Source organism: Polyodon spathula, chromosome 2 (genome assembly GCF_017654505.1).
Source record: "Polyodon spathula isolate WHYD16114869_AA chromosome 2, ASM1765450v1, whole genome shotgun sequence".
NCBI lineage: Eukaryota > Metazoa > Chordata > Actinopteri > Acipenseriformes > Polyodontidae > Polyodon > Polyodon spathula.
Window position 1 is genome coordinate 31,180,306 of NC_054535.1, and position 26,711 is coordinate 31,207,016.

At 37.1% G+C, this 26,711-nt stretch overlaps 1 protein-coding gene across 1 annotated transcript in view; it reads left to right on the forward strand.

The window, feature by feature from the left end:
• The window catches only part of LOC121326444 (rap guanine nucleotide exchange factor 2-like), a 139,834-nt gene that overhangs the window by 106,745 nt on the left and 6,378 nt on the right, over positions 1–26,711 (forward strand). Inside the window, 20 exon segments of the mRNA XM_041269712.1 lie at positions 8,741–8,918; positions 10,168–10,304; positions 11,090–11,248; positions 11,814–11,966; positions 12,619–12,783; positions 13,010–13,117; positions 13,556–13,761; positions 13,763–13,819; positions 14,590–14,608; positions 14,785–15,260; positions 16,249–16,406; positions 18,216–18,456; positions 19,479–19,862; positions 19,959–20,170; positions 20,396–20,519; positions 21,156–21,179; positions 22,290–22,513; positions 22,906–23,085; positions 23,255–23,392; positions 26,480–26,596. Of these exon segments, the coding sequence (XP_041125646.1) occupies positions 8,741–8,918; positions 10,168–10,304; positions 11,090–11,248; positions 11,814–11,966; positions 12,619–12,783; positions 13,010–13,117; positions 13,556–13,761; positions 13,763–13,819; positions 14,590–14,608; positions 14,785–15,260; positions 16,249–16,406; positions 18,216–18,456; positions 19,479–19,862; positions 19,959–20,170; positions 20,396–20,519; positions 21,156–21,179; positions 22,290–22,513; positions 22,906–23,085; positions 23,255–23,392; positions 26,480–26,596 (3,460 nt within the window).

Here is a 26,711-nt window from a genome sequence, read left to right on the forward strand (position 1 = left end):
GGAAGCAGCTATCTTATTTGTTTGTCTGTGTCATCTCTGTGGTGCAGCGGCCGTGTGTAGGTGTCTACCTAAATCACAATTTCACAGAAATCGTGAAATTCGGGGTCACCGCGAAATTCACCTCTTAGGGGCCAATGCATACCAGACAAGTACGAGACGCACAAAAAAGCAACTTTGTTTAAATGAACTACTACACAACGCAAGAGCTGCAAACTACGTGTCTTCCTTCTGTAGATAGCCCTTTTTTATTCCTTCACCGTCCTGTGTGCATTGCATTTAAACAAAAAAACAAACAAACTAAAACGTCCGCAAATAACATTTACAAAAAATTTCTCCAAAGTGTTTAACGTTGTTGTTGTTTACTATTCAAATGACAACGAAGTTTTAATCAGCATGTCAGTGCGTCTTTACTGCTTTTGTGTGACCGTTACGGTGCAGTAGGGGGTGGGACAAAGTAGGTGCATTTTCATTTTCATTTAGTTGCTAAAGTCTAGTTTTCAGCATTGGAGGTAAAATAGTAGAAATGGACGACAGAAATAGCAAAGTATTTTTCGGCTGATGATCGTTTCAAGGTATTTCCCAAATAAACTGTACATGCAGATAGAGGTAATTGTTTTGCATATCTTAATGTGTCTTCTGAGAAAATACGATCGATTTGCTTTAGCTTCAGGATAACACATTAAACAAAAGGCTACTACAGAGGCTGCTGAACAGAATTTAAAATAAACAGCTTTCAGAAACCAAACTGGAAAGTCAGCCCAGACAAAAAGTATTCATGTCTGCAAGTTAAATCAGTAATAAAACGATCTAGCACAGCCACCTCTCTTCAGCCAGCTGCTTACTTTTACGCAGTAGCGATTTTAGACCCGAATAGCCATGTTCTCTATGTTTTGACTCGGCACTAGTAAAATAAATTATTGTTTGGGACAAATAACATGACAACGAACGTGCTGCATACATTGTCTTTATTAAAGTATGCCAGATGCCCTTGGGTAAACCAGTTTTGTGGCTGTTTCTTATCGATTTACACATTTGTATAACTTGGCAAAGCTTTGGCTTAACTTCTAGCCAATTCAGCTGGAACGTGCAGTCTCAATGTATTGGCAAGTCAACTGCAGGGGGATGCTACATGCTTGCCTTTAATAAATGACAGCACTCAGTTTTAGTAAGGAAGCAAGTACCACTATTTTTAGGCTTTATAGTGTTCTGAAATACTGTCTGCTTAGGTTTGTTTAATGTTTAAACAAGTCCGCGAAATCCTAATTTTATTCCGCAACCTACCTGTGAAATATAAATTAATTTACCGTGATTTAAGTAGACCCCTAGCTATGTGTATTGATCAGAGCTGCCCCTTTTTTTCAGCTACTATCGGCCACTGAAGTTTTCTCTGCTTTTTATGGAGAAAAAACAAATCGATACCTGTGCTTGACATCTTTTTGATGATGTCGGACAGGGTCCGACATCGGACTGTGATTTATGGTATTCACACATTCATGGGGTTGCCATGCAAATTTCTTTTTTTTTTTTTTTTTCAAGACATTTGCATGAGAAATATCTCGTGTAAAATGCTTTTTTGGGTTTCTGTTCGCTGAGTTTATTTTACTCGAGTAAACCGAGCTTTTCACCCAACGTCATGCAAATGAATGGGAAAAGTGGGGGTTAATATGTAAATTAGCTATACGTAAAGTACTTGTGCTGTTTTTGAAGATTACTAGTGACATTTTGTGGAAATGTGGTTTCCATGCTCAGAGAAGTGGTACACGAGTGAATCTAAGCTGCAGAAATAAAGCAAAATACCTTGTGCCTGGTTGGTTAATAATGTGTTTTACTGCTCTTGCCCAAATTGTTTGTCATGTCATTAGTAGTGAATACTGTTTCAAATAATTTATCTTGCAACTCATGAATTAAAAATAAACTTGGAGGTTTAAAATGAAACTGACCAAAAGGTATTGCAGATCACCATAGCTGAAAAACGGATTTAGAAAATTTAGAAACCCTACTGTCCAGACGGCTGAATGCTGCTGAGCAAGCTTTCAACACCACACTTGGGGAAATACGGGTAGTGGGAACTTGAAAGGGAGGTGGTGGATACTGATGAAACGAATTGAAGTGCAGCATTAATTCTTTCACAAAATTGGCACTGCCTGCTGTGAGACACACGTAAAAGGTTACCAGTGTTGCCAAGTCTCACGAGAGGAAAAAAAAGCGACACTGCATTTCAAAACAAGCCCAAAACAAGCGAACCCATGTTGGAGTGTGGATTTTTGCACAAAAACAAGCCCAATTCTTCTTATTATAAGCGGACTTGGCAACTGTGAAGGTTATCTCAGCTGCCAGTTTCAGTTGGACAGGAGCGATCTGAAAGGTCTCATGCTGTTAGAGATTCTCTCCTTTCTTATAAGTTGTGTTGGATTTACTGTTATGTTAAATAATAATGATGCAAACAAATAACAGTCAAATATGTTCATTTGCAATTTTATTTGGTCAGTTCTGAGAGATCATCAGCAACTTGTTGGATGTTGTTGCGCTGTTTTGGGCGATCAAGCTGGCTCATGTTATCCAGTTCACCAACTGTATTTCCTAACGTGGAGGGTAGACACGCATTGTCTTTGGACAGCTGGGATAAAAAAAAAAAAAGACGGGAATTAATTCAGTTAGACATTTAAGTAGCAGGGTATTCTCAAACATCTGCTTTAATACTATAACACGGGCATAATGCATTTCATGGTAAGTGGTTTTATACAGAACTGTAAACCTACAAGAGAAATACAACATTACAGACCAAATACAGCAAAACACAATAATAAAAAAAGCTGCCCACATTATCATCAAGGTGAACTACACCACTGCTAACCATAAAATCACCCATCAGCTACTACTTTCTGCCATCTTGAAATCTACAGTAACAACTGACTTGCTCCCTTGTAATATTTATAGTTAAGAATAAATACGCTCATTAACATTTTACATGTGAAATGCAGGTTTTCATGCGAAACTGGGCATGGATTTTCCTGTGTGTTTTGTCGAGATTTACCCTATTTCCATGTTTTTTTCTACCACAAACCTGATTTACTCAAGTAATTCTCCCAAACGTGCATGCGCATCGCCATTTCACGTGTAAATTGGCCCGCATGGAAACCCCATGATTGTCAAACGACTTCTGTTAACAGAAAGAAGAAAAAAAACAATGTGTGAATGGCGTGTGACAAACCTTCGAACCTTCGCATCTTCTAATACAGCCCTAGTATTAACCCATATTAACTGGTACAGTGCACTGCATCAATAATACTTTGTTAGTTTTGTTAATATAGATTCTGGTGCAGTAGCTTTATTCTTCATGCATGCAACAGTTGATGTGCATGAACCAAGTGTATTCTTCTACTATAAGGTGTTTTTTTTTTTTGAGATGCAAGAATTGATGCATTGATTTATTGATTTTCCATCCATACATTAGTGCTAGTATGGTAGCTAACGTCAGCGCATTGCTAGGGTACAAAGTTTTGGCCTCTTGGATTCACGTTGGACAAGTCACATCAGTAAAATTATATTATATATATATATATATATATATATTAGATATATAGTACATTTATCTGATTTAAAAAGACTAAAATTAAATGAAAGCAAAACAATTATTTTCTATAAAAAAGTGTTGATGCATTAGTTATTGATGATAAATGTTTATGTGATAATCAGTTACAAAATGAGGTTGCCGATTGCACCACTAGTGGATCTTTTTATATGTATATATATTTTTTAAATCTAGTCTTTTTCCTTTTTTGAGGATATTTTCCAACCTTTTGATTTCATGGATGCCCTAATGTCTTTGTGTGGAGTGGCTCCTGCTAATTGTAGAACCAAAGAATCTACAGGCATTTTTTAACCTTCTTGATCCTGGATAGACAGCCGTCTCTGGCTGCCATTAAAGGATCTGCTATAGATTTCCGACTAGTAATCCCATCTCTGATGAAAGTGTTGGAGAGCTTTTTTCTGTGGAATTTTCTGTCCATGGTAATTGAAGCTAGCCTAACAGATTAGAGTTGAACTGGGTGTTAGTTACTCACTTTTCAGAAGTGGTAGTGGTCCTTCAGTACGGTAGGTGCATGTACTGCATCAACCTTTCTTCTTAATTGCATACCATTTCAGCAATATATTTTATTGTGCAACTTTTCAATCCGAATGTCTCTAGAATTAAGAGCTTCCTGTGATTTTAAGTTTATCATTTTATTCAGTTTAATTTTTCACATATTGACATAAAACATATTAGACAGTTTCCAGTATTAGGTGTTTTGAAGATCAGCATCTCTTGAAATCGTTATATTGTTGGTGATACCTTGCAAGGTATTTTCGATACTTCATTGTTCAGGGATTACTAGTATTCTATATGTGCTAAACTAGCTACTAAGTCCCTGTCTGTCACCTTCAACATTGACATTAAAGGGCGAAGGGAACTTCAGGGAAGGATCCAAAGTATTATAACAAAAACATTTGCTAAGAGGGATCTTAAAGCCATTTCTTTCCATTGTATGTAAAATGTGAATTTGCATAACTAAGATGTTTTAAGGATGTTTAGCATTTTAAAGCACAAGTCTTCATACATGCAAATGAGGTAGTAGTTGAACCAGGCAATTCAAACAAAGCTCTTTTCAACCTCTGTGAATGGCAGAATTCTGTATTCTGCTGTGTCACACAGGTTAGGCAATTCCATTTCGACAGACGAAAGAAGATCAGTGACACAGCTGTTGAAAAGATAAATGCTGTATCATTTATTAGAAATAAAACTAATTGAGCAACAGTTGTAAAAACATTGTTATAACTGAATGTGTGTTGGTTAATTTTTACACATTACTGCTTCCTTTATACAGTGCATACATTCAAGTGTAGTATATAAACTTCTGAATTAAGTGACACACATTTCAACTTGTAGTCTTCAATTGAAGACTGAAATAATTCTAGTCATAATATACTACTGTACATATAGTACATTAAAAACAGAAATTAAGTCTGTGAAATTTGGTTTACACATTTTAGGGTGGCGGTATGATATGAAGATCTGCCACTGTTTTAAAATAGACCCCAAATGTGCTTAATATGTTTAAGAATAAGAATGGTGACTCAACCAAGAGCAGCAGGCAGTACACTGTATGCACAAGCACTGTAGTACAATGATGAAACTGTAGCTTACTGTAAATACTAATTTGGTTGAATTGAACTTGCCTGATATAAACATCAAGATGTAGGATTTATATTCAAGAACATTCTGGGCTTTTCATAGTTTGGCTTAACATGTTGGTACAAATGAAAGACATCTTTGTTGTATTTCTGTTGTCTATTGTCCACAATCTTCCTAAATCCAAGGCTTGCATATCATTTGTACAATTTGCTTGACTTCTATTTAAAGGTATATTAAAACACTGGCTAGTCATTGATCCTTTAAAGACCATCAAATACTGTACTGTACAACTACTGCAGAAGATGGGTGTTGCCTGTGGAGGTTTAATTATATACATATGAAACTAAAACTGCTTCATCAGTATAATAAACAGTTTTTCAATTATATATAATATTTATTACACTGCTTTTGAGTATACAACTTTCCTTTGATTTAGTTTATGGAAATGTTTAAATAAGTAGCATGTGAGGTCTTTCTTATGCAGAAGATGAATTTGTATTTAATACAAACCTTTTCTCTCCTGTGGTCTCGCTGTGAATTACGATTATGAAACAGGGCAGCAACCTGCTAACTGAAATGAATGAATCTCTCACAGTGAAGGCCACAGCAAATCAATCCACAGAAATATCATCTTAGTAAATGATGACAGGCATTGTATTTACATCTTATCTGCAGTTGTGTCCATTTTGTGTTGTACGTTTGCTGAGACACCATGCTGTGCATGCTTCATTGTTTGTTTTATGGTTAGATTTATTGGCCCTGGCTTTGAAAAGGCTGGCATAGGGAAGGTAGAACTGCAGTATATTTCATATTTCAATAAATCATGACAATGGTACTTCAGACTGCTTTCAGCATTGATCTGAGAATAGTCCTGTTTAAATATTAGTACTGTAGCTCTGTTCAGTGTGTCAAGCACCACACGTAGAATGATTCATATATTTAGGGTGAAGAGACGTCAAAAAGAAACATCGTTTTTTGGGGAGGTTGATTTTTCTTTTAAACACATAAACATACAGATACAATAGCAATGAGCCTGGAGTGTCTGAATGGGGTGCTGTTACAGTAGTCTTTAATGCCTATTTAAAAATGGTGATGAGGAGCCTATCATTACAAAATGTAGTCTTTTTCAGCATTTACCTTTAACACAGATTCATCTTGATAACAGACGTGCTAGCGTAAGATTATATATTCTTAGAATAACATTATCTAGACTTACGAGCGTGACCAATCAGCCAGTTGGAAGTGTCTGTTTGTCCATGCCATTTTTTCACATATATATTATTTTAAATGTTCTACTATTTTTAATATTATTTTAAATGTTCTGTGTAAACATTTAATCTGAAATGGTGATGGTTCCATATATTATTATTTTCACATAACTGCTTGTTTTCAAGATTTGGACTGGACATGTGGAACACCAGAATACAAGCAGATTTAGAATACGCGATCATCAGTTATGAAATTACTTTATCTCTAGCCTTGGAGAGGATTCAAGCTTAGATTGCATTTAGAGACTAGTGACAAACAAACACAGGCTGTAGTAAAGTACAAGGATTACATTTAGTGCCCACCTCCCCCATGCCCCCTTATTATTTATCATCCAATAGTCCCATTTTCCCTATTTAATATCTCATGTCTTGGAAGTCCTTAATGTACCTGTAATGCCTGTGTGATCTGATTCAGGAATCAGAAATTGCAGTGAATTATTTATTCATTTCATGCCTGTCATTTAAAGAGAAAAGACATGCAATTGTGTAAGGCAGGGTCTCTTCAGTTACAATTAAACATGCCTGCCATTATAAATGTAATTCAGGATCCTGCTAAAATGCGTCTGGAATGGTGGTTGTACCAGCATTGTATTAATATGCTTAAATCTTTTTCTCTGATAAAGCATCACAAGACATTTAGTTGTTGCAAAAGATAAGGTCTGTTAATCTGTCTGGTTGTGTTACATGTGATAAATTTGCCGTGGAGGTTTTATAGTTTATTGATAACCTGCTTATTGAATTAGTCTGCTTTAGCCTGTTTTTTGATAGCAAAATATGAGACAATGCAGTACTTTACAAAGGCAGTACCATATAACTTTAGCATGAGGCAGATCATTCTCTTTTAAGACATGTCATTTTGTTTGTTTTTCATTGAAGGGGAAGCTGGTTCCAGCTTCAGTGTCTGTATTATAAGTAGGGCTTCTGATTTTTGGTTTTAACTGATTACAAAATGATAAAACACCTCCTGATACTATATATATATATATATATATATATATATATATATATATATATATGTATGGGAAATCGGCTACAGCCAATAAACACTGGAAGCGGTTACTCAATTCACGTTGACTTCACCCCTTTCCATTAAAAAAAAAAAAACATTCAGTGTGTCCTTGCAGTTGGGCAGTGTCCTTCCTTCCTGACTTGTATCTGTCATTGATTTGTTCTGAATACTTTAAACCCACCCCAACTACTGAGTGGCGGCATATTCTATATTTCTGTTGGAGACTCTGCTTGCGAGATTTAAAATGAGATTACAATTACAGCAGAAGGCTTGTTTGAGGGATTTAAAGCTGTTTTAGTTAGACAGTGAGAATTTAAAACAGAATAGCAAATTATGGCCATGACCATAAGGATTTTGTTGTGAAAGACACCAAAATAAAGAAGGTACAACTAAGTACTATCGAGTTACCACTATTGTGACAGAAAAAAATGCTCAAGCATTTTCAAAAGTAATCGAAAACAATCATTTCATACAGTATATAAAAAGCAAAAGCCCTGAAAATGATTTACATATATATTTTTTTTTTAAATTGCTCCAAATAACCACCGAAAAATTAAATTAATAAAACCGAAAAACAAAAGCCCTAATAAGTAAGCTATAATAAGGAACTGGCATCTTTTAACTAAGCTTTGAAGTGAAAAAGGAGGAATAACTATGACACCAGACGATGTATTGGAGCCAAAAAAAAAAAAAAGGAAATTAGCAGGTTAAGGGAGCAATCATTGATGTCAAGAGTGTTTCCCACAGGAGCCTGCTTCAGTCCTCAGCAGGACTAATGCCTTGATACCTGTCCCTCCATCTGTTTGATAATAATGTTGCTGAATTATTGTCAAAGATTGTGTCAACTTGTTTTAAAAGTGATGCAGTGTGGCTTTTATCACATACTTGGTCACAATTATCATTTTTATAATCATCTTCATAGTATTGGGAATATTGCAGCATTTGTTACAGGTTTTAATTCTTGGAGTGCCTCCATGTGCCTCTGGGGGCTTTGGCAGCTTAAATTTGACAGTAATGACCTGGAGCTGTGTAATTATTTGCAGTTCTTAACCTGACTGTTAGCTCATACTGAGTTAACTCTTCAACACGCCTGTGATGAAATCTAGTGCTGTATTACTGTATAATGAAAACGAACTAAAAACAATTGGTCGTTTCAGCTACACAAAATTCCACTGAAATCTGCTTTAAAAAAAAAAAAAAAAAAGGCCTTTACCATGGCAGTTGTTTCAAATTGAATGTGAACGTCACTCTGCTTTTGAGTTAGTGTATTGTTATTGTATGTCTGGCTAGGCCACAGAGAGCGAGGCCGGGGAGATGGATCTGAGTGGGCTGCCCGAAACAGCAGTGGACTCTGAGGAGGATGACGATGAGGAGGATATTGAACGTGCTTCAGACCCTCTGATGAGTCGGGATATTGTCCGTGACTGCCTTGAGAAGGACCCCATGGACCGGACTGACGATGACATTGGTGAGTCATCATGCTCGTTACTGGAGATATGGCTGAAGCGATCTGCTACAAATGAGGAGGTATCGGCCACCAAATTCGGCCTAGCCACAAATGAGTCTTTATCTTCTCACTGACACCAGCTAGCATACTCAGACTGTCTGCCTAATTTTCATGACCAATTATTGTCCCATTTATTTATTTTATTTATTGTATTATGCACCTGCAAAAAATAAATAAAATAATTTTATAATAAATAAAATTTAAAAATGCCCTTTCTAAAGAAGTGATTCTGTGAAGGTTTTCAAGGAACCAGCTGATCTTTGCAACTTTGGTTTGGTATGCTTTTCTGCAATAAAATCATCAGAAGAGTGCACATCAAGCCTTTTATTTCTTAATGGCTGCTGTGAAAGTTGATACAAATGAATCATAGTCTGAGATATCCAATTATATGCAGTGGATATTGCATCTACAGACAGCATTGTCTTTCTACACATTTATTTGCTGCAGTGTAAGTGTTTTGGAGACATCTAAAACATCCTGACATAAATTTGGACTCAGATATGTTCTCATCGTTAACACTGCTATCCGCTAGTGTTACTATAGAGTATGTAAATATTATACCGGTTTACTATGATTGGTTGGCTACATGTATAACAAAATGTAAAACCTAATTGTAGGATTTAGGTTTAAAAATCAAGTTAACATGTTGTCAGTTACTCTATAGTTACAAGATTTCATTTAATATTTAACTGTTTGTAGAAGAGTAGTATAACGTAATGAATCAAGAATGCTGTAGCGAAATGGTTGCCAGTTGGCTTAAAAAAATAGGTTACTGGAGCACATGCATTATTTAAGTCTCTAAATCCCTGGCTGTTCCTGCTCAAACAAGCTTCATATTTACACTGTCAAACACCCTTAAAGAAACAAATGTTCTCCTTATGGTGTTTTTCCACTTGAAAATTACAAATGGTTAAACAGGAGAGGCATTGTTATTAGATGAGTCCTTGTTCTGCTGATCTTTTTTTTCCCTTTAATCTGTATAAATTATCCTTTACATGTAGTTAGCCTTGTTTTTACAGCACATACGGCATTAGACCTTTAATAAACGATTATCTTGTTTTCAGATTTGTGTAGTATATTCGAAGTTTCGACCTAAAGTAGAACCGTATAGTGATCTGTGCTCATCATTTTCTTTCACCTATATGGATTATTGCGTCTAAATCTGATGTTTTCATAACTTGTTTTTTCATTTTTCTTTTCTTCAATTCAGAACAATTACTGGAATTCATGCATCAGCTGCCTGCATTTGCCAACATGACAATGTCCGTGCGGAGAGAGCTGTGTGCGGTGATGGTGTTTGCAGTGGTAGAGCGAGCCGGAACAATAGTGCTCAATGACGGGGAAGAGGTCAGTAGAATTACTTTTATTGCAGACTGTTTGTTCCTGCCGTGGACGGGTCGGGAATTACCGTGCCTTCAACCAGTAGGTTTACTCCATGTACAAACTGGAACGGGTCATAGAGCATTTGTGAACACTTAGCATAAATGACAATCTTTTACTTTAGGTGGCTTGTTTGTCAATTCACATTTGTTGTGGCTTTAGACAAAATAAAAAAAAAAAAAAAAAAATATATATATATATATATATATATATATATATATATATATATATATATATATATATATATATTTATATATTATATCGATATTAATTTATTTGTTTATACTTTTGCTTTGTTAGTTCCAAGCCAGATGTCTGTTGGCTTTGGGGTATGGAATAAAAAGGCTTTTCAAATTGACCTCAATAAATGGTTCCATACTATTTTAAAAACGTGATGGCTTAAGTTCTGCCTTTTTAATCAAAATATACATATCATAAATATCTTCTATTCTTCCCCATTGTAAGCAGATTTAATACTCTTGACATAAGGTGCTTGAATCTAAAGACAGTTCACAGATGCCAGTCAGAGTAGCTGTGCATGGATGTACATGGCAAACTAATTGCCTTATCTTTTGTATGGTTTATATAAATCTCACGGAGAAATAAAGGTCTGTTTAGTTGGGGAGGACCTTGAGTTAGTGAATCTACTACAGTGTGTTCCCCCTCATTCTCTCTACTGTCAAAATATGCTTTGTTTACTGAAGTTAAACATGATTTTGTTAAATACGATTTCGTAATGTTCCTGATTTTAGCTGGACTCGTGGTCAGTGATTTTGAATGGGTCTGTGGAAGTGACGTACCACGATGGGCATACAGAGATCCTGTGTATGGGGAACAGCTTTGGGGTTTCCCCTACAATGGAGAAAGAGTTCATGAAAGGAGTGATGAGAACCAAAGTGGATGATTGCCAGGTGAGAGCTGCCTGCAAAAAGCAGGGCTGAAAAGTGGTGCATGATTTATTTAAGAAATGGATACAGTAGTTGGACCTGGGTTCTAAAGATAAGGTGGGATAAATAAATCTGTTTAACAAACCATTACAGACTCGCCATGCAGTACTGTACTATGTTTATTGTACCGTCATTATAGAGTAAAGCAAAATTTAAGAAAATTATATTTAATATACAGTATCTGTTTGAGTTTTTCTGATACTGGATGCAGTGCATTTTTTTTTACTTCCTGTATTGACAGGAATACATCCATTAAAAAAAAAAAGAAAAATAATATTTAAAACACGGACAGGAGGAAATTGCACACAGTGGCAGGATTCCAACACCCATTACATTCAGTTAACTTTCAGCTTGTATAATTGACTGGTATCAGGAGTATTAAAATAATGTAATTGATCTGAGTAAATTCCCTCGGCTTCTAGTCAAGTTTTGTGTTATTTAAAATGAAAGATTTGCAGAACAAGATGAAGCTGGGTTTCAATTTCACCATCTATAAAACCACATATTTTTTGTCTGTGCTTCTCTGCAGTTTGTTTGCATAGCCCAGCAGGAATACTGCTGCATTCTCAATCAGGTAGAGAAGAACATGCAGAAGGTAGAGGAGGAGGGAGAGATTGTGATGGTGAAGGAGCACCGGGAGCTTGATCGCACTGGGACCAGGAAAGGACACATTGTCATCAAGGTAAGCTAGAGCAAGGACTGGGTAGCTACACTGAGTGGATGTGTGGGTGGAACCTTCATATAATCTGTTGTTTTTATGGAAAATGGAGTAGACTTGGTTATAAAAAGCTAGTGGCATGTTTGTTTATCTGATTAGTTTTTTCTCCCATTTTAAACCAAGTAGAGTATTTTATTCTATAATAATGTGTGTGTGTGTGTGTGTGTGTGTGTGTGTGTGTGTGTGTGTGTGTGTGTGGTCAGGTATTACTATCAATGTAGGGACAAAATTTGAGAAAATGTCCCAACAAACATCGTAACTCCTGAAAAAGACATTGTGGGGACGTTCTCACTTTGTAAAACACCTTTTTAAGAAATAAATATGCCTTTAAAAAAATAAATAAAAGTGCCAAAATATTTAGTTTGTTGTCGACTTTCATCCTGTGTGGAGTTTTGTCTGACTGGAGTTAGAAATAGTAAATAAATATAGTGAGAGTCAGTGAGAAGTCCCCACAAGTATAGGAAAACATAATGTGTGTAAGTGTGTGTGTGTGTGTGTGTGTAGGAGGGGTAGATCAGGAGAAGAGGGTCAGGTCAGGCTCTATACCTACTGTAATTGAGATTTTTTGTTTTCTATATGGCTAAATGATGCAGAATATCCCTTTTTAATCTTACAGGGGACAACAGAAAGGCTGACAATGCATCTGGTTGAGGAGCACTCTGTGGTGGATCCCACATTCATTGAAGACTTTCTCCTGACATACAGGATCTTTCTCTCCAGCCCAATGATTGTAGGCAAGAAGCTGCTGGAGTGGTTTAATGACCCTAGCCTCAGGGACAAGGTATGGTTTCTGTGTGCTGTTTTGGACAGACTTTCTGTATGTAATGCATTTTTTTCACAGTTGAGTTGCCTGGTTGGATGAAACAAAAACTAGTGTAACCTCTTGTTCACCTCTGTTTGCAGTGACTAGAATTGTGAGGTTAGCGGTAAATACTTATTGTCATATGAATTAAAGGAAAACAAAAATATACCTTGAAACCAGGCATAATACATACATGTTTTTGTAGGTTACACGGGTAGTGTTGCTGTGGGTAAACAATCACTTCAATGACTTTGAAGGAGACCCCGCCATGACTCACTTTCTTGAAGAATTTGAAAACAATTTAGAAAGAGAGGTAAGTTAATGTCTTCCAGGAAACACTTTATGGCAGTGCTACCTGTAAGTCAGTTAGCTGACATCTTAAGTTGGGATAACAGAATCCTGCTCGTATTGCCCTTTTCTCAATAATTTAACATGCTTGATGCGGTCTTACTTTCCTTGGTATTGGCAGATTAGAATTAGAATAATCCCAAAGTTTGCTCTTGTAATACACTGTTAAAAACACAAGTAAACATTGTTTGAGGAGATCTAGTTTGGCACTTTTAAATACTTGTCACTAAGTTGGCAGGATTTACAAAAAGGTTGTTCTAAATACTTCAGGGTTATATAACTTAACCTTGGCAACATACAAAAATCCAAACAAAGATTGCCTAGTTCAGTATGTACGTGGTTGAATAATATGTGTGTACATTATACACATTGAACTGCATTTGCGTTTTTCTCTGTTTTGCAGAAAATGTGTGGACATCTAAGACTGTTAAATATTGCCTGTGCTGCTAAAGCCAAACGAAGACTAGTAACCCTAACTAAACCTTCCAGGGAGGCCCCTTTGCCCTTCACCCTTTTGGGAGGGTCAGAGAAACGGTTTGGAATCTTCATAGATAGTGTAGAAACTGGGAGCAAAGCTGCTGAAGCTGGAATAAAACGTGGTGACCAGGTATTCTTTTAACTTTTCATTCAGTTCTGCTAGAAAATGCAGTTCAGCTCTAAAGGACCTGTAGTTCCTGTGGTTTGTTCCTGTTCCAGGTTTTTAAATGGTACTGTGAACATGATAATGTTACGTTCACCTTTTCTACACAAATTAATACCTGTTACCATACCTCTTTAGTGGTATAAAGGTTTAGCAGAAGTTTACACCCAAAGTCAGCTTATGTTTCTTACACAGGTAACATATTTTTCATAAGTTGTTTTTTTTTTTTTTTTTTTTTTTTTGTTTTTTTTTTATTGACCTCCAATGGACCTGTTTTGAAACTCTTACAATTTCTAAAGGTTCTGGTGACTTTAGAACTTCTTGTTGTCTATGAACTGATAGTGACTTGTTTTGTTTGAACAAACCATTCACAAATCTTAGTTTATCAACAACATTACATTAATATATATATTATATAGATATAATATATATAGCAAAGATAGATAATATAATATAATATATATATATAGATTTTGTAAAGTGTGTAAATATGTTCAACTTGCATACAAACGAACGTAGTGTATGGTATTCCATCAAGTATTTTACGAATTTGTGGTCAGTTATACCGATGATAGGCTACTAAAGTCTTTTCGTTGAACGTGCACAAGTTGTTCAACATGTCTACTGGACATTAAGACTGGAAAAATGTTTGGACAAGTTCATATATATATATATATATATATATATATATATATATATATATATATATATATATATATATATATATATATATATATATATATATATATTTTATTTATTTATTTATTTATTTATTGCTTTTTTTTTGTTATTTTAAGGGTTAAAACACCCTGTGCTGTAGGGCTTGGTCTCCTAATACTTCTTGAACTTACTGATGCACCCTAGCTTGTGCACAAGGAAAATGCAGGTCAATATTGATTCATTACCCTGGTGTATTTAGGAGTTTTCTATTGTATCTATAATTGGCACTGAGTTTGGATTATTTGCTCCATTTACTGTGTGCATGACCAAAGCTAAAATTGGCATACATTGGAGACCTGATGACAAGACCAATATTACCAGATTGCACCTGCTGCTGTCAAGGCCTGGATCAATTTTTAGTTTTAAATGCAGCAGGCACAGGGCTGCCAAGAATAACCTCTGAGATCAGCGTGATAGATTTGGTGCCATCTCTCACTGAAAAAGAAACCCCAGAAGCCAGCATTGTGCAGTCTGTGACAACTTTGTTGGTTATTGTTACAGTATTTAAAGAGCTTTTAGCAAGGCCAGCTGAGGAAAAGAAGAATGGTGCTCCCCATCTACCCAAGATTGGTGATATTAAAAAAACAAGTCGCTACTCAATCCCGGACCTGGCTGTGGATGTTGAGCAGGTGATCGGCCTCGAAAAAGCCAACAAGAAGGCTAAGGCCAACACTGTAGGAGGAAGGAACAAGCTGAAGAAAATACTTGACAAGACTCGCATCAGCATTCTACCCCAGAAACCATACAAGTAAGCTCTTTCTATCTATGTGTTATGCATTAGACCCACAATGCCCTGTCCCAAGCCCATTGTTTACATACAAATACATCATCCATAACTATAAAACACTCTGTATTGGTAAATTGACTTAAATTGCAATTTATAATGTAGTAGTGTTTTGCCAGTCAAGATTGTTGTTTTTTTTTTTTTTTTTTTTCATTAGTAATCATTTGTATGTGGCATGTGACTTTCAAAATGGGGCACTGACATGCTGTTCTAGTTGGTTACTTTCAAAAATAAAATACACTTAGTTTAAAGTACAGTATACATTATATAGTTTCTACCCTGCTACAATTGAATTTATGTGATGTCAGCATGTGATTGTAAGGTGTAACGGATCACCCACACCATACATCAAAATGTAATCTTAGTAACCATCTTCTGTATTGCAGCAACTGGTTACATTTCATTCCCCTGATGAAAGGAAACATGTATTTAATTAAACATCTGTTTTTTCTATCGGGCATAATGGGTAGAGGAGAGAAACTAAAACCTGAATATAATAGCAATTATGTATCTGCACACAAATGCAGGGAAGAGGGTTGGTGGCAAATGTAGAATAAAAACCAAAAACGGGATATTGGTAGTTCTGCAATAACAGTCTGATTTGTTGCAATGAAGTGATTGACAATGCAAATGCATGTTATGGGTGAGCATACTAAGCACGTTGGCTAGCCAACATAATGAAATCTGCCTGCCTAACATGCATATATAATAAATATTGTGATGTAAACCAACCGAGCAATTCAAGTCTGTCAGGTCTGCTGTCTTGCCCATTGTGACTGAAATGCAGATTTGTTATATTAAAGAAAACATGCTGGAAGAACTACTTGCATAACAAATTCAATTTTACAGAAGTGTGGCATGTGTGTTACTATTAGGCATGCACTGTAAAGCAGAACATTGTTCGAAGCCCATCTTTACAAACTAAAGGTTCATGGCTTCTTGTTCTATCCAGTGACATTGGCCTTGGCCACTCTCAGGATGACAGCATCGTGGGGCTAAGGCAGTCAAAGCACATCCCCACTACATTGCCTGTGAGTGGGACCTTATCTTCCAGCAACCCTGATCTGTTACAGTCTCATCACCGCATTCTGGATTTCAACAATCCTCCAGGTAAGTGCTCCCGAGTATTGTCTGACAGTCTTTAATATGTTTTGTTGTTACTTTTACATCCGGGTACATTAATTGGAACCTCAGCATCTGCATGTTTAGGCATATGACCCCCTAGAATGCTTTTTTCCCCACATAAGGGAGATTAATGGACAACAAGCAGGACTGATGCAGTAATTTAGAATTCTAACTCCAGGTTAGTCTGCCATGACTTTATTTGCCCAGTGGATGTGAAGAAACCTACAGCTGCTCTAGTCCTGTACTTCTGCAGGTGTTATAGCACTGGGGAAAAAATCTGCCACCAATTTCGATAAGATCCTCATACCCACAGTTTGGTTGTGTGTGTGTGTGTGTGTGTGTGTGTGTGTTGTGCAATTGAGATACCGCTGCTGGTGGAGGGAATAGGAGACTATCTGACTGTAAAAGGTTTAACAATATAGCTAATATAATAAATGATTTTAAATTAGTTGAAATTTGATTCTTCCACTAAATATTTTATTTGTGTCCTCTTTCAGCCACAGGCTCTTATAGTGAGTATCTGAATTCTGTTCAATGTCAATTGTGCATTGAGCCATTTGCTTTTATCAAAGCATGACTCTTACTATGGCACCCTCGTATGGTGCTTGCTTTACCTTTTACTGTATTTTTCTCATTGACAAAAAGCTAACCGTTTCTGTATCTGGATGACAGATGGGATTGGGACGCTTTTTTATAATAGTTTAGTGCCATGCATATCTCACCCCTTTGCAAAGCGCGACAGCGTGATTTGGTGAAGGCTGTTGTACTGTAAATCTTGTTAAAGATGCATGTGCTTTATTATGTCTTGACCCATATAGAATGTAGAAATAAAAAGATTATTCTGCACAATCTCAATTTTGAGTATTTCAGAATTCAGTAGTTAACAGGTAACCTCCCCATGACTTCACTAATACACTCTTCTTTTAAATAACTTAAAACCACTATATGAAAAAGCGCTCTCTCGCCATGCTAAGCATGTATGTTTCATGCAGATAATTGCTGTAGTAGCTTTGCAGTATTACAATTAAAATAAGGGTAAACTGGCATGCCGCAAAAATTATGGAACTACCCATTGCATGACATGTCAAAGCAAAAATGGCTCCACATGGTTTACATGTACCAAGCCTTTCACTAGGTAAGATGCAATCTGCACTGTAGTGATCCTTTTGCCTCCTGGCACATGACATAAACTCTGCTTTGCTTAAAAGCCATTATAAAAAGTCTCATGATTTTGCTTTGACACTGTGATACTTTCAGTGGAGACTGCCTAGGTCTGCTGCGTGTTAACAAGGAGGAATACAGTTGACATTTAAGCACAGTATAAATGCTAGAAACTGGAAGGAACAAAAAAAAAAACTGTTACAAAGATCCACATTTCTTTCTAGCAGTGGACTTGAAACTGATTTAAAGTAAGTCCAGTGATTACGGCAGACTTTAACGAACATTAAATATAAAATGTTATCTCTGGAAGGTATCCTACTCTTGTCAAGAAAATAAATGCTGCTAAACTGCCATTTTAACCCTCCCAGTATTTAAGCCTACGTGGACACTGCTATATTTTGTATCACTGTGCCACTATGCAGATTTCTAAGGCTTTTATATTTTATGCTATATAATATTTCCATGCTTTTCTTGGTTGTGTTAAAATCAAATGGGTAAATAGAGATTTTACATGTATATCTGAAATCAAATTCTTTATGGTTTGGCTAAATTGAATCATGATGAATGTAATAATTAATTTGTTGTCTGCTCTCAGAATTACATATTCCCTGATACCTTTTTTGCCCATAATAGATTTACCAGACCAGGTCCTGCGGGTTTTCAAGGCAGACCAGCAGAGCCGCTATATCATAATCAGCAAAGACACAACTGCCATGGAAGTCGTGGTCCAAGCTATCCGGGAGTTTGCACTGACCGCAGCCCCCGAGGCCTACTCTCTATGTGAAGTCTCAGTCACCCCAGAAGGTGTCATCAAGCAAAGGCGGCTTCCGGATCAGCTCTCCAAACTGGCAGACAGAATACAGCTAAGTGGAAGGTAGGAGTATGAGATCCAACTCTAATGATAAACCAGTGAAGACTAAAGTGTCTGAATTAACTCATTGATTTGGTAAAGGGCTGGATGGAAAGCCTTGATGTCATTTACATTATCTGGGATCCTGCAGTAAACAAATTTATAGCTTTGGTCTGGTTTGCAGTCATTATGTTTTAAAGTGTCTATCTGTGGTGCACAGACTGTCAATTTTTTCTTTGGCTAAATAAAGGACATTGTTTTCCAAGGATGTTAATATGACACAAACTACAAATGACTTGCTAATCATTTTACTGTTCCATGTTGTAGATCAAATCTTGAACGTAGTGCAGCTAAGGTGTCAGATCAAATCATCTGATCATGCACTGAATATTGAGTAACGTCTAGTGCTCTGTCTATGTGTTTCAAAGCTGTAACATTATTGAGTGGGTTGGAACGTCTATTGACAGTTGGAGTGCTTGTGTAGGTTTATAAGTTAGTCAAAACCAGCAATTTATTTTAGTTTTGTGTACTATATAGTGTGAAATTTGTAGTTTTACAACCAGCTATCGGTTCTCAGTAGCAGTTTATTTTCTTTATTAATGCTTGTTTCCTGACTTTTCATGAGCCGACAAAGGCTTCTCCGTCTTGCCCACATGTATTCATGTTTGCATTGTGAATTTATTTCCCTTTATTAAAGTATTACTGAAAGGTGCAGTGCGGTATGCATTAGCAGGCAGCAGCAAGCGTTCACTGTAAAATTGAAAAGACTGCCATCTGCTGGAGGTGAAGTATACTGTTATCCTAAAAAGAGAAGGTATATGAAGATTAACTTAATAGCTTGTTCATCTAAATGAAAAAGATGCTTTCATTTGACGTATAAAAAAATGTTTCTCTTTCACCTAAGTGACCAATTATGACTGCCCTAAAGAGAGTTGATAAGAGAGACTAGGTCATGAATTTTGTTGGGCATATCCTCTATAAAAGTTCCATTTGAGTTTGAAAACCATTTATTTTTTGGCTGTCTTTTTTCTTCCTTATTGTTACAGGTATTACCTGAAGAACAACATGGAGACGGAGACTCTGTGCTCAGACGAGGATGCCCAGGACCTGCTGCGGGAGAGCCAGATTTCGGTGCTGCAGCTCAGCACAGTGGAAGTGGCCACACAGCTCTCCATGAGGAACTTTGAGCTGTTCCGCAACATCGAGCCCACCGAGTACATGGACGACCTTTTCAAGCTCAAGTCCAAGACCGGCTCGGCGAACCTCAAGAAGTTCGAGGAGGTCATCAACCAGGAAACGTTCTGGGTGGCCACGGAGATCGTGAGGGAACAAAACCAGCTCAAGAGGATGAAGATCATCAAGCACTTCATCAAGATCGCCCTGCACTGCAGAGAGTGCAAGAACTTCAACTCCATGTTTGCAATCATCAGGTAAAAACTATGAACAAGCTAGGGAAGAATGCATGGCTGATTGAGGGGAGCTTTATAGTGTTTATAGAGAGAATACATTTTGTGCTTTTTTTGCAGTGGATTAAACTTGGCTCCAGTATCAAGGTTGCGTGGTACCTGGGAGAAGCTTCCTAGTAAATATGAGAAGCTGTTTCAAGACCTGCAGGATCTCTTTGACCCCTCCAGGAACATGGCAAAATATCGCAATGTCCTCAACAGCCAGAATCTGCAGCCTCCCATTATTCCTCTCTTTCCTGTCATAAAAAAGGATCTCACATTCCTGCATGAAGGTATTATAAAGCAAAACTTCCACTACTGTTTTGTTAAACACATTATTATAAATAATAAAGGGGGGGGGGGGGGGGGGGGGGGGAGTTGGTATTAACTGGCAAAAAAACCCAAAACGTTTGAAGCATTTAAGTGGTAAGTAGGTATAATTGGATGTTAACCATAATATGATCCTCCTGAAATAGTCTGAATTCAGAATGTTTGTGGTGTCTTTCTACCCTTTTTAGGCAATGACTCCAAAGTGGATGGTTTGGTGAATTTTGAGAAGCTAAGAATGATAGCAAAAGAGATACGTCATGTTGGCCGAATGGCTTCTGTTAACATGGATCCTGCTCTGATGTTCAGGACGAGGTATGTATCAAAAAACTTAACTTGTGATAGTACATTACTGGCTAGGGACAATGCTGTTATGTTTATAAAACGATGTTATTACTGGGGGAAGAAAAAAAAAAAATTGGAAAAATGTGGTTTTAACATAATTCACCAGAAATACCTTACTATAGTAGAGGAACTGAGCTAAGCCAAGCTACCCTTTGCTCCACAGTTTTTGTGATTTGAATGTTTCCAATGTGCAATATTTCAAATCATGTTATTTATTCATTTGAAAGAAGCATCATGGATTTACTACTGATTTTGTAGAGTTTAGGCGCATTATTGCTTGACGCACGCACAATCAGCAATTCATCCCACATGGTGGTGGTTCAGCTTGCTTCAATATCCCTGTGAACCAAGCCTATGCATAATGTGTTTCACTGCTTTGAGTTAAAGGTGCTGTGGTCTCTTGAAATCCATGTTTCATGCTAAAATATTGTGATTGAAACATCTAGGCTTTTTATATGTCCATGGAGCTTGGATACTGCTCATCTTGGGTTCTGATCTTTCCTGTCTAAGCTTGTGATATCTCTCTCCCTCCCCTCTCTTTCTTTCTTTCTCTTTCTGTCTTTCTTCCTGTACCCATGCTTCACTATTCATGGCTCTCACTTACAGGAAGAAGAAATGGAGGAGTCTTGGGTAAGTCTGGTGACAATTTCACTCTGACGACATGCTGTTCTGCCCATTTGCATTTTTCCCTGTCTGCCTCCTAATTTTCTGATGCTTTGCTGATTTTTATGTTTTTATTTATTTGTATTCAGTTTTAACACTTCTGCTCTGGCAAACATGTTATCCAACTTATTTGATATAAGGGTGAAACTTATGTCATTATGGCTTAAGTTAACGAAAACTGGAAAACATTTGTGTCCAAGAAGCATAAGAGCTTATTTATGGACAACATTGTGTTTTAAAATACATTGATTTCATACATTTACACTTACAACTATAAAAATATTAAATAGGGGCCAAAATAATCTATACTCACTAACAGTGAATTGTGCTGCTCATTACTAAAAACAAAACACAAAAAAGTGAACTATTTTATTTCAGACTCAACGTTAATGCCAATGCTATTGAAGAATTGGGGATTTTACCTCTAACATAACAAAGTATTTTCCAAATAAGTACAAATCAGAAGCTTTGCTGAGTTCTAACTTGTTTAGTGAACTTGCAAATGTGAATGTAGATTCTTATTTTTAGTATCAGTTTTTGCTGAGGTCCTGCCATATGAATATTATAACAGTCATGTTACAGCTGCAAAGTTTGATAAATACAACACAACGATCCCTTAATGTACTTGCTGTATGTAAAAATAGGTCCATTTAATAACTTATATGATGTAGAATCCCTAAGCTTGAGAAGCAGCTTTAATGTAACAATAACCTCTGACTGCATGAGCTTTCAATGCTGCTTCAGCTTATGTAGCTACATATACACACCTTGAAAAGACACCAGACAGAAATGTAGCCCACTATACCATGGGGTTGCCAGGTTGAAGCAAAGCAGGGTACTTTATATCTCTAGTGCCTCATCCCCATATATATTTAAAATGGCAGAGGGGAAACAGTGTTGCTCTCTCCCCTACCTGTAGCACAACTTTTACTTGAATTTACTGGAATGAGGCATGGAATGTTGTGAGCTGAGATTAATGCGACTTGGTGCACGTTTGAGTCTCTACGCCTCAGCTCGCCTTCCGTTGCTGAACACAGCTACATCCCTATATATTGTTTGTCTCTTTCCACGTTCCAGATCTCTCAGCCAGGGAACCACCAACTCTGCCGTGTTGGATGTGGTCCAGACCGGAGGGCACAAAAAACGTGTGCGTCGAAGCTCTTTCCTCAATGCGAAGAAGCTGTACGAGGATGCCCAGATGGCCCGCAAGGTCAAGCAATACCTGTCAAACCTGATTCTGGATACAAATGAAGAAAACCTTCAGACCATCTCCTTGCAGTGTGAGCCTTCCACCAACACATGTGAGTCTCCCACCCCAAAACAGCTTAACAGTTTGATAAAAGGCACTTGCAGCATAATAAAAGCAGGGGAGTTGAGCCATTTCCTGTTTTAAGTTATTGCTTTAACATGGCAATGAAAAAAAAACAAAAAAACATAGCAGCAACTTGCGCACTTTAATGCTCTTCGTAGGAAAAGCACATATACAGACAAAAACTGTAATACCAGGATTTTACACTGGACAACTAATTTGGCAGGTTTAGTTACTATTTTCAGTAGAACACACTTCTTTTGCACTCCCTTACTGTAGTGGTGCTCATGTATTTTTCTGATGTAATATTTGTTGTAAAATCACATGGCTAAGGACTCGCAGACTGGGTTTCCGCTCATTGCAATTACATTCTTCGTATAACAGTGCCTAAGTGTGGAGACAAAAAGGGTGGGAAGCCAGACACATCTCCTGTAGTTCCCAGAGCTGTAAGTCAGCAGAAACAGCAGCAGCATCAACAGAAAGGAAATCAGGCACTTCAGGTCCCTGCTGTTTCACTCTATCCTTCTCGCAAGAAAGTACCGGTCAAGGATCTACCACCATTTGGTAAGTAAATAAGACTAAGGTCTGCCCTACCAAATCTAATGATTTAGTTCCCATTGAGCCCATTTAACTTGTCAGTTTCTCCCTAAGAGCAAGTAAAGACTTAAATATTAGTATACCTGTGACCTGAGTAAATTAAATAACGCATACATTTTATTTTGCCTCTGACAAGGTACCAGTTCACCTCAAGCCTTGAAGAAAATCCTGGCCTTGTCAGAAGAAGTAGGTGACCGACATAAAAAGCAACCAGAGGACACCATATCAAATGCTTCTTCCCCTCCCACATCCCCTCAAAGCTCACCTAGGAAGGGTAGGCATTTTAATAAAATGATCTTCTGGCTTTTTTCCAGCTAGCATAAACACAACCCTATGTTGTTTTTGTGTGTTTTATTCACTGATGTGTTCTCCTTTTTTTACTGTTCTATCTTTCCTGTTTTGTTGCAGTATTTCCAGGAGCATGCCATTCAAAGCTGGCGCTGATTTTTTGTCTCTAGGTTAATTCTATCAAATTCAGAGGCAGCTTGGACCGCAACATTTAATACAATTTATATTTAAGTGACCGTTGACTTGACTTTGCTGCGCAATTTGCAGCATTTCAGTGATGCAGTTTTCATATTTGATGTGGAACAGTAATCCGGTCAAAGAGAACAACCTTTCCACAATAAATAAAGGCTTTATCAAGGTGAACAACAGTGCAACTTGTTGTAGTCACCCAAAGCTGTGATCCTCTGATGCTTCAGTAGTTAACATTACAGTACGCTATTACCATAATGATTTTCTCGGTCACTCTGTGAACACTGCACGCTCTGGAGCTTTACAATGAAATATTGTGTTTTCTTTAAATCATTATTTTGGAAATATATGCTGTGGATTCTGTCAGCACATTCTCCAGACAGGATAAATGTTGTTGAAACAGATTTCATAGTATAGTATGCTGAAAGTTCATGTTGAAAATAAAACACCAACCCATCCTTAACTGTGTACATAAACTAGTTAACTATAGGAAGTAAAGTATTCAAATTATCAAGCACATAAACATTATACATTGTGCTGGTCTTTACTGACTTGAAAACCATGCTACTGACACCTGCTAATCGGGGAGAGTTCCGCCTTCTATACAGCAATTACTTCAGTTCGTTCTGTAGATGCATTGGGAAACAGTTACAATTTTAAAGGCTAGTGCGAAAGCAGTGCACTACTGTCTGGAGAGGCATTTGGTAGCAAGTATTACTTATTAATATAGGGTTTGTAGATTTTGACATTTTATTTATGTTCTCTCTAACTGTCTTTTAAAGTTATAATTAGCATTGTTAAACCATGGTCTGGATTAAATGAAGCTGAAATATTTTGTAGCTCTGCATTCCTTAATGAAAACTGGTGGCTTTCCTCTCACTATAAGGAGGATGTAGTCTTTACACTACACACCACTGATTTCGTAAAATACAGATATTCTGTCTGGATACGTGCGTATTGGCTTTTTGTGTGTTGCTTGCATGCACAGAAAGCATAGCAGATGATCATATTCCTTCGCATACTATGAGCACTTTTCAAACTAAGCTGATTTTATAGCATCGAATGAATTTTTCATTTCCAAAGCAGTGAGTAGGAAATCTGTAGTCCTTTGGTTGAAATGCCTCATACAAAGGTTCAGTGGACACAGCTGGGGACGTAGTGTGGCAGTTGCAAAGACACCGATACTGGTTGAGCCGCATCCTGCGGCTGTACATTTTCAGGGGGCTGTACAGTGTCAGTAGGTCTACTAATTTTAGAAGGTGGTGCTGCCATACATCAATTGGACTGATTTCTTATGGCACACCAGGTCTGTTTTGTTCAGTTAGTTTTTAAATAGGCAAGATTGCACCGTTAGTAGTTTTGTATTACGGAAGCTTATTATGGCCAGAAAGGCAATATGTATTGCATCATAATCATCTGCGTTTAACACTATTAAGCTTGCGTGTGTAGCCATTATAATTGCTTTATCTCCGAGTAGTACAGTAATGTACAATGGTTTCCACCCCCTCCCTCCCCTCCCTATTTAACATTTTGTTTTTTTGTTTTTTTTTTACATTTTGGAACTCTGCCATTACCTTGCGACCAATTAGGACGCATTCAGTCTGTGCTGATCTTGTTACAGTATTAATCAACAATGCAAAACACTTTTTAGAACTCCCCCATTCTCCTGTGGTCAATTACAACACTCTCAAGTCAAAATCAACAATGGTCACTGGAAAAACTATTCACTGCTGGAGGCTAAAAATGAAATGTGAAAATAAATGTCACTTTTTACTTGAAGCCATTATTAAAAAATCACGAATTCCAAATACAGTAAGTACTAGTAAGTAAGTGGAAATTATCGTGCATCATTTGCCTGAGCTGTTGCAGTAACAGTTAGAAAAGGGCATAGTAAAAAAAAAAAAAAAATCATGACAGAGAAGACAGCAGCACTAAAAATACAAAGTTAGAATACATTTCTTTGGTTTAATTAAATTAAAGGCATAGGGAACGCTAATTGGTCCTTACTACTACAAAGAAATGCAGGAAGGTTATGGTTAGTTTTATTGAGAAATATACTGACAGGTTAACAGTTAAATATCCTTTATTCTCGACTGTTTTAAATGTGGTTCTAGAAGTTAGAGATTCTTTTTTTAATGTTTTGTCATCCAGCATTGCTGCTAAGCACAGTGAAACTGCAGCTGCTAGGTCTGGATACAGTTGTAAAGTAAACACTGTCTCTTGCATGACAGTGCCTGGGGCTGATACTATCACTGATAGGTTGAAACAATGAATGTCTGTCCTTGCATAAAAATGCCTTGTGCTAATTGGTTGAAACACTAAATGACAGCACCCACATTGCAGTGCAATTGGTTGAAACAGTTGAGTCATGACTTTCTTGCAGGCAGTGCAAATGCTCTTTCATAAACTAAAGTTAACGAGAAAAATTGCCGGTGCGGCAGCACAGCACAGTCGCAGTGCCCCCTCAGCACTTCCCGCGTCCCTGTTTGTTGCTATACAGTGGTTGATAGATTTTGAATTGTTGAAGTTTCTTACAGGACCGTTGATTCTGTTGCTTATTGTTTTCATTGTCTGTGGATCATTTGTGTTGTGCTGTTGTGTTTTATTTGTATTTGTCCTGCTCCCCTATTTTCACTATCAGTACTGGCTTGGGTCTTGAATTAAAAAGCCCTTTTTTAAAAGAAGCTGTAGCTTCAGTTCAGTATACTAGTTGTTTCAATTGTGACAAAGTAGTAGAGTCTTTTTTTCTTTTAATAGATATTATTTTGAAGCTTTTTATAAGTTCAAGAATACTTGGGTTATATATGTATTCCATGGTGCACTTGGGAACACAGAGTTTTCTCTGTAGTTGATGCTTAAAGTGTTTTCTCATCCTGTTTGTCAGGTGGCAGTCAGCTGAGATCTCACGGCTCCAGGCAGTCAGACCTAACCGGCTCCTCCTTTTTCCCGGGAAGTGAGAACAGTAACAGGAATAACAATGCACTGCGGACCTATGGGATAGGTGCGGTTCACTATAAAGGCTGAACACCAGACTCGGGTGGTTTTTAAAGCTTAAGAGCATTATTACTTAAACACCCCAAAAATGATGGGTTTTCACAAAACAGTTCTAGATAAAC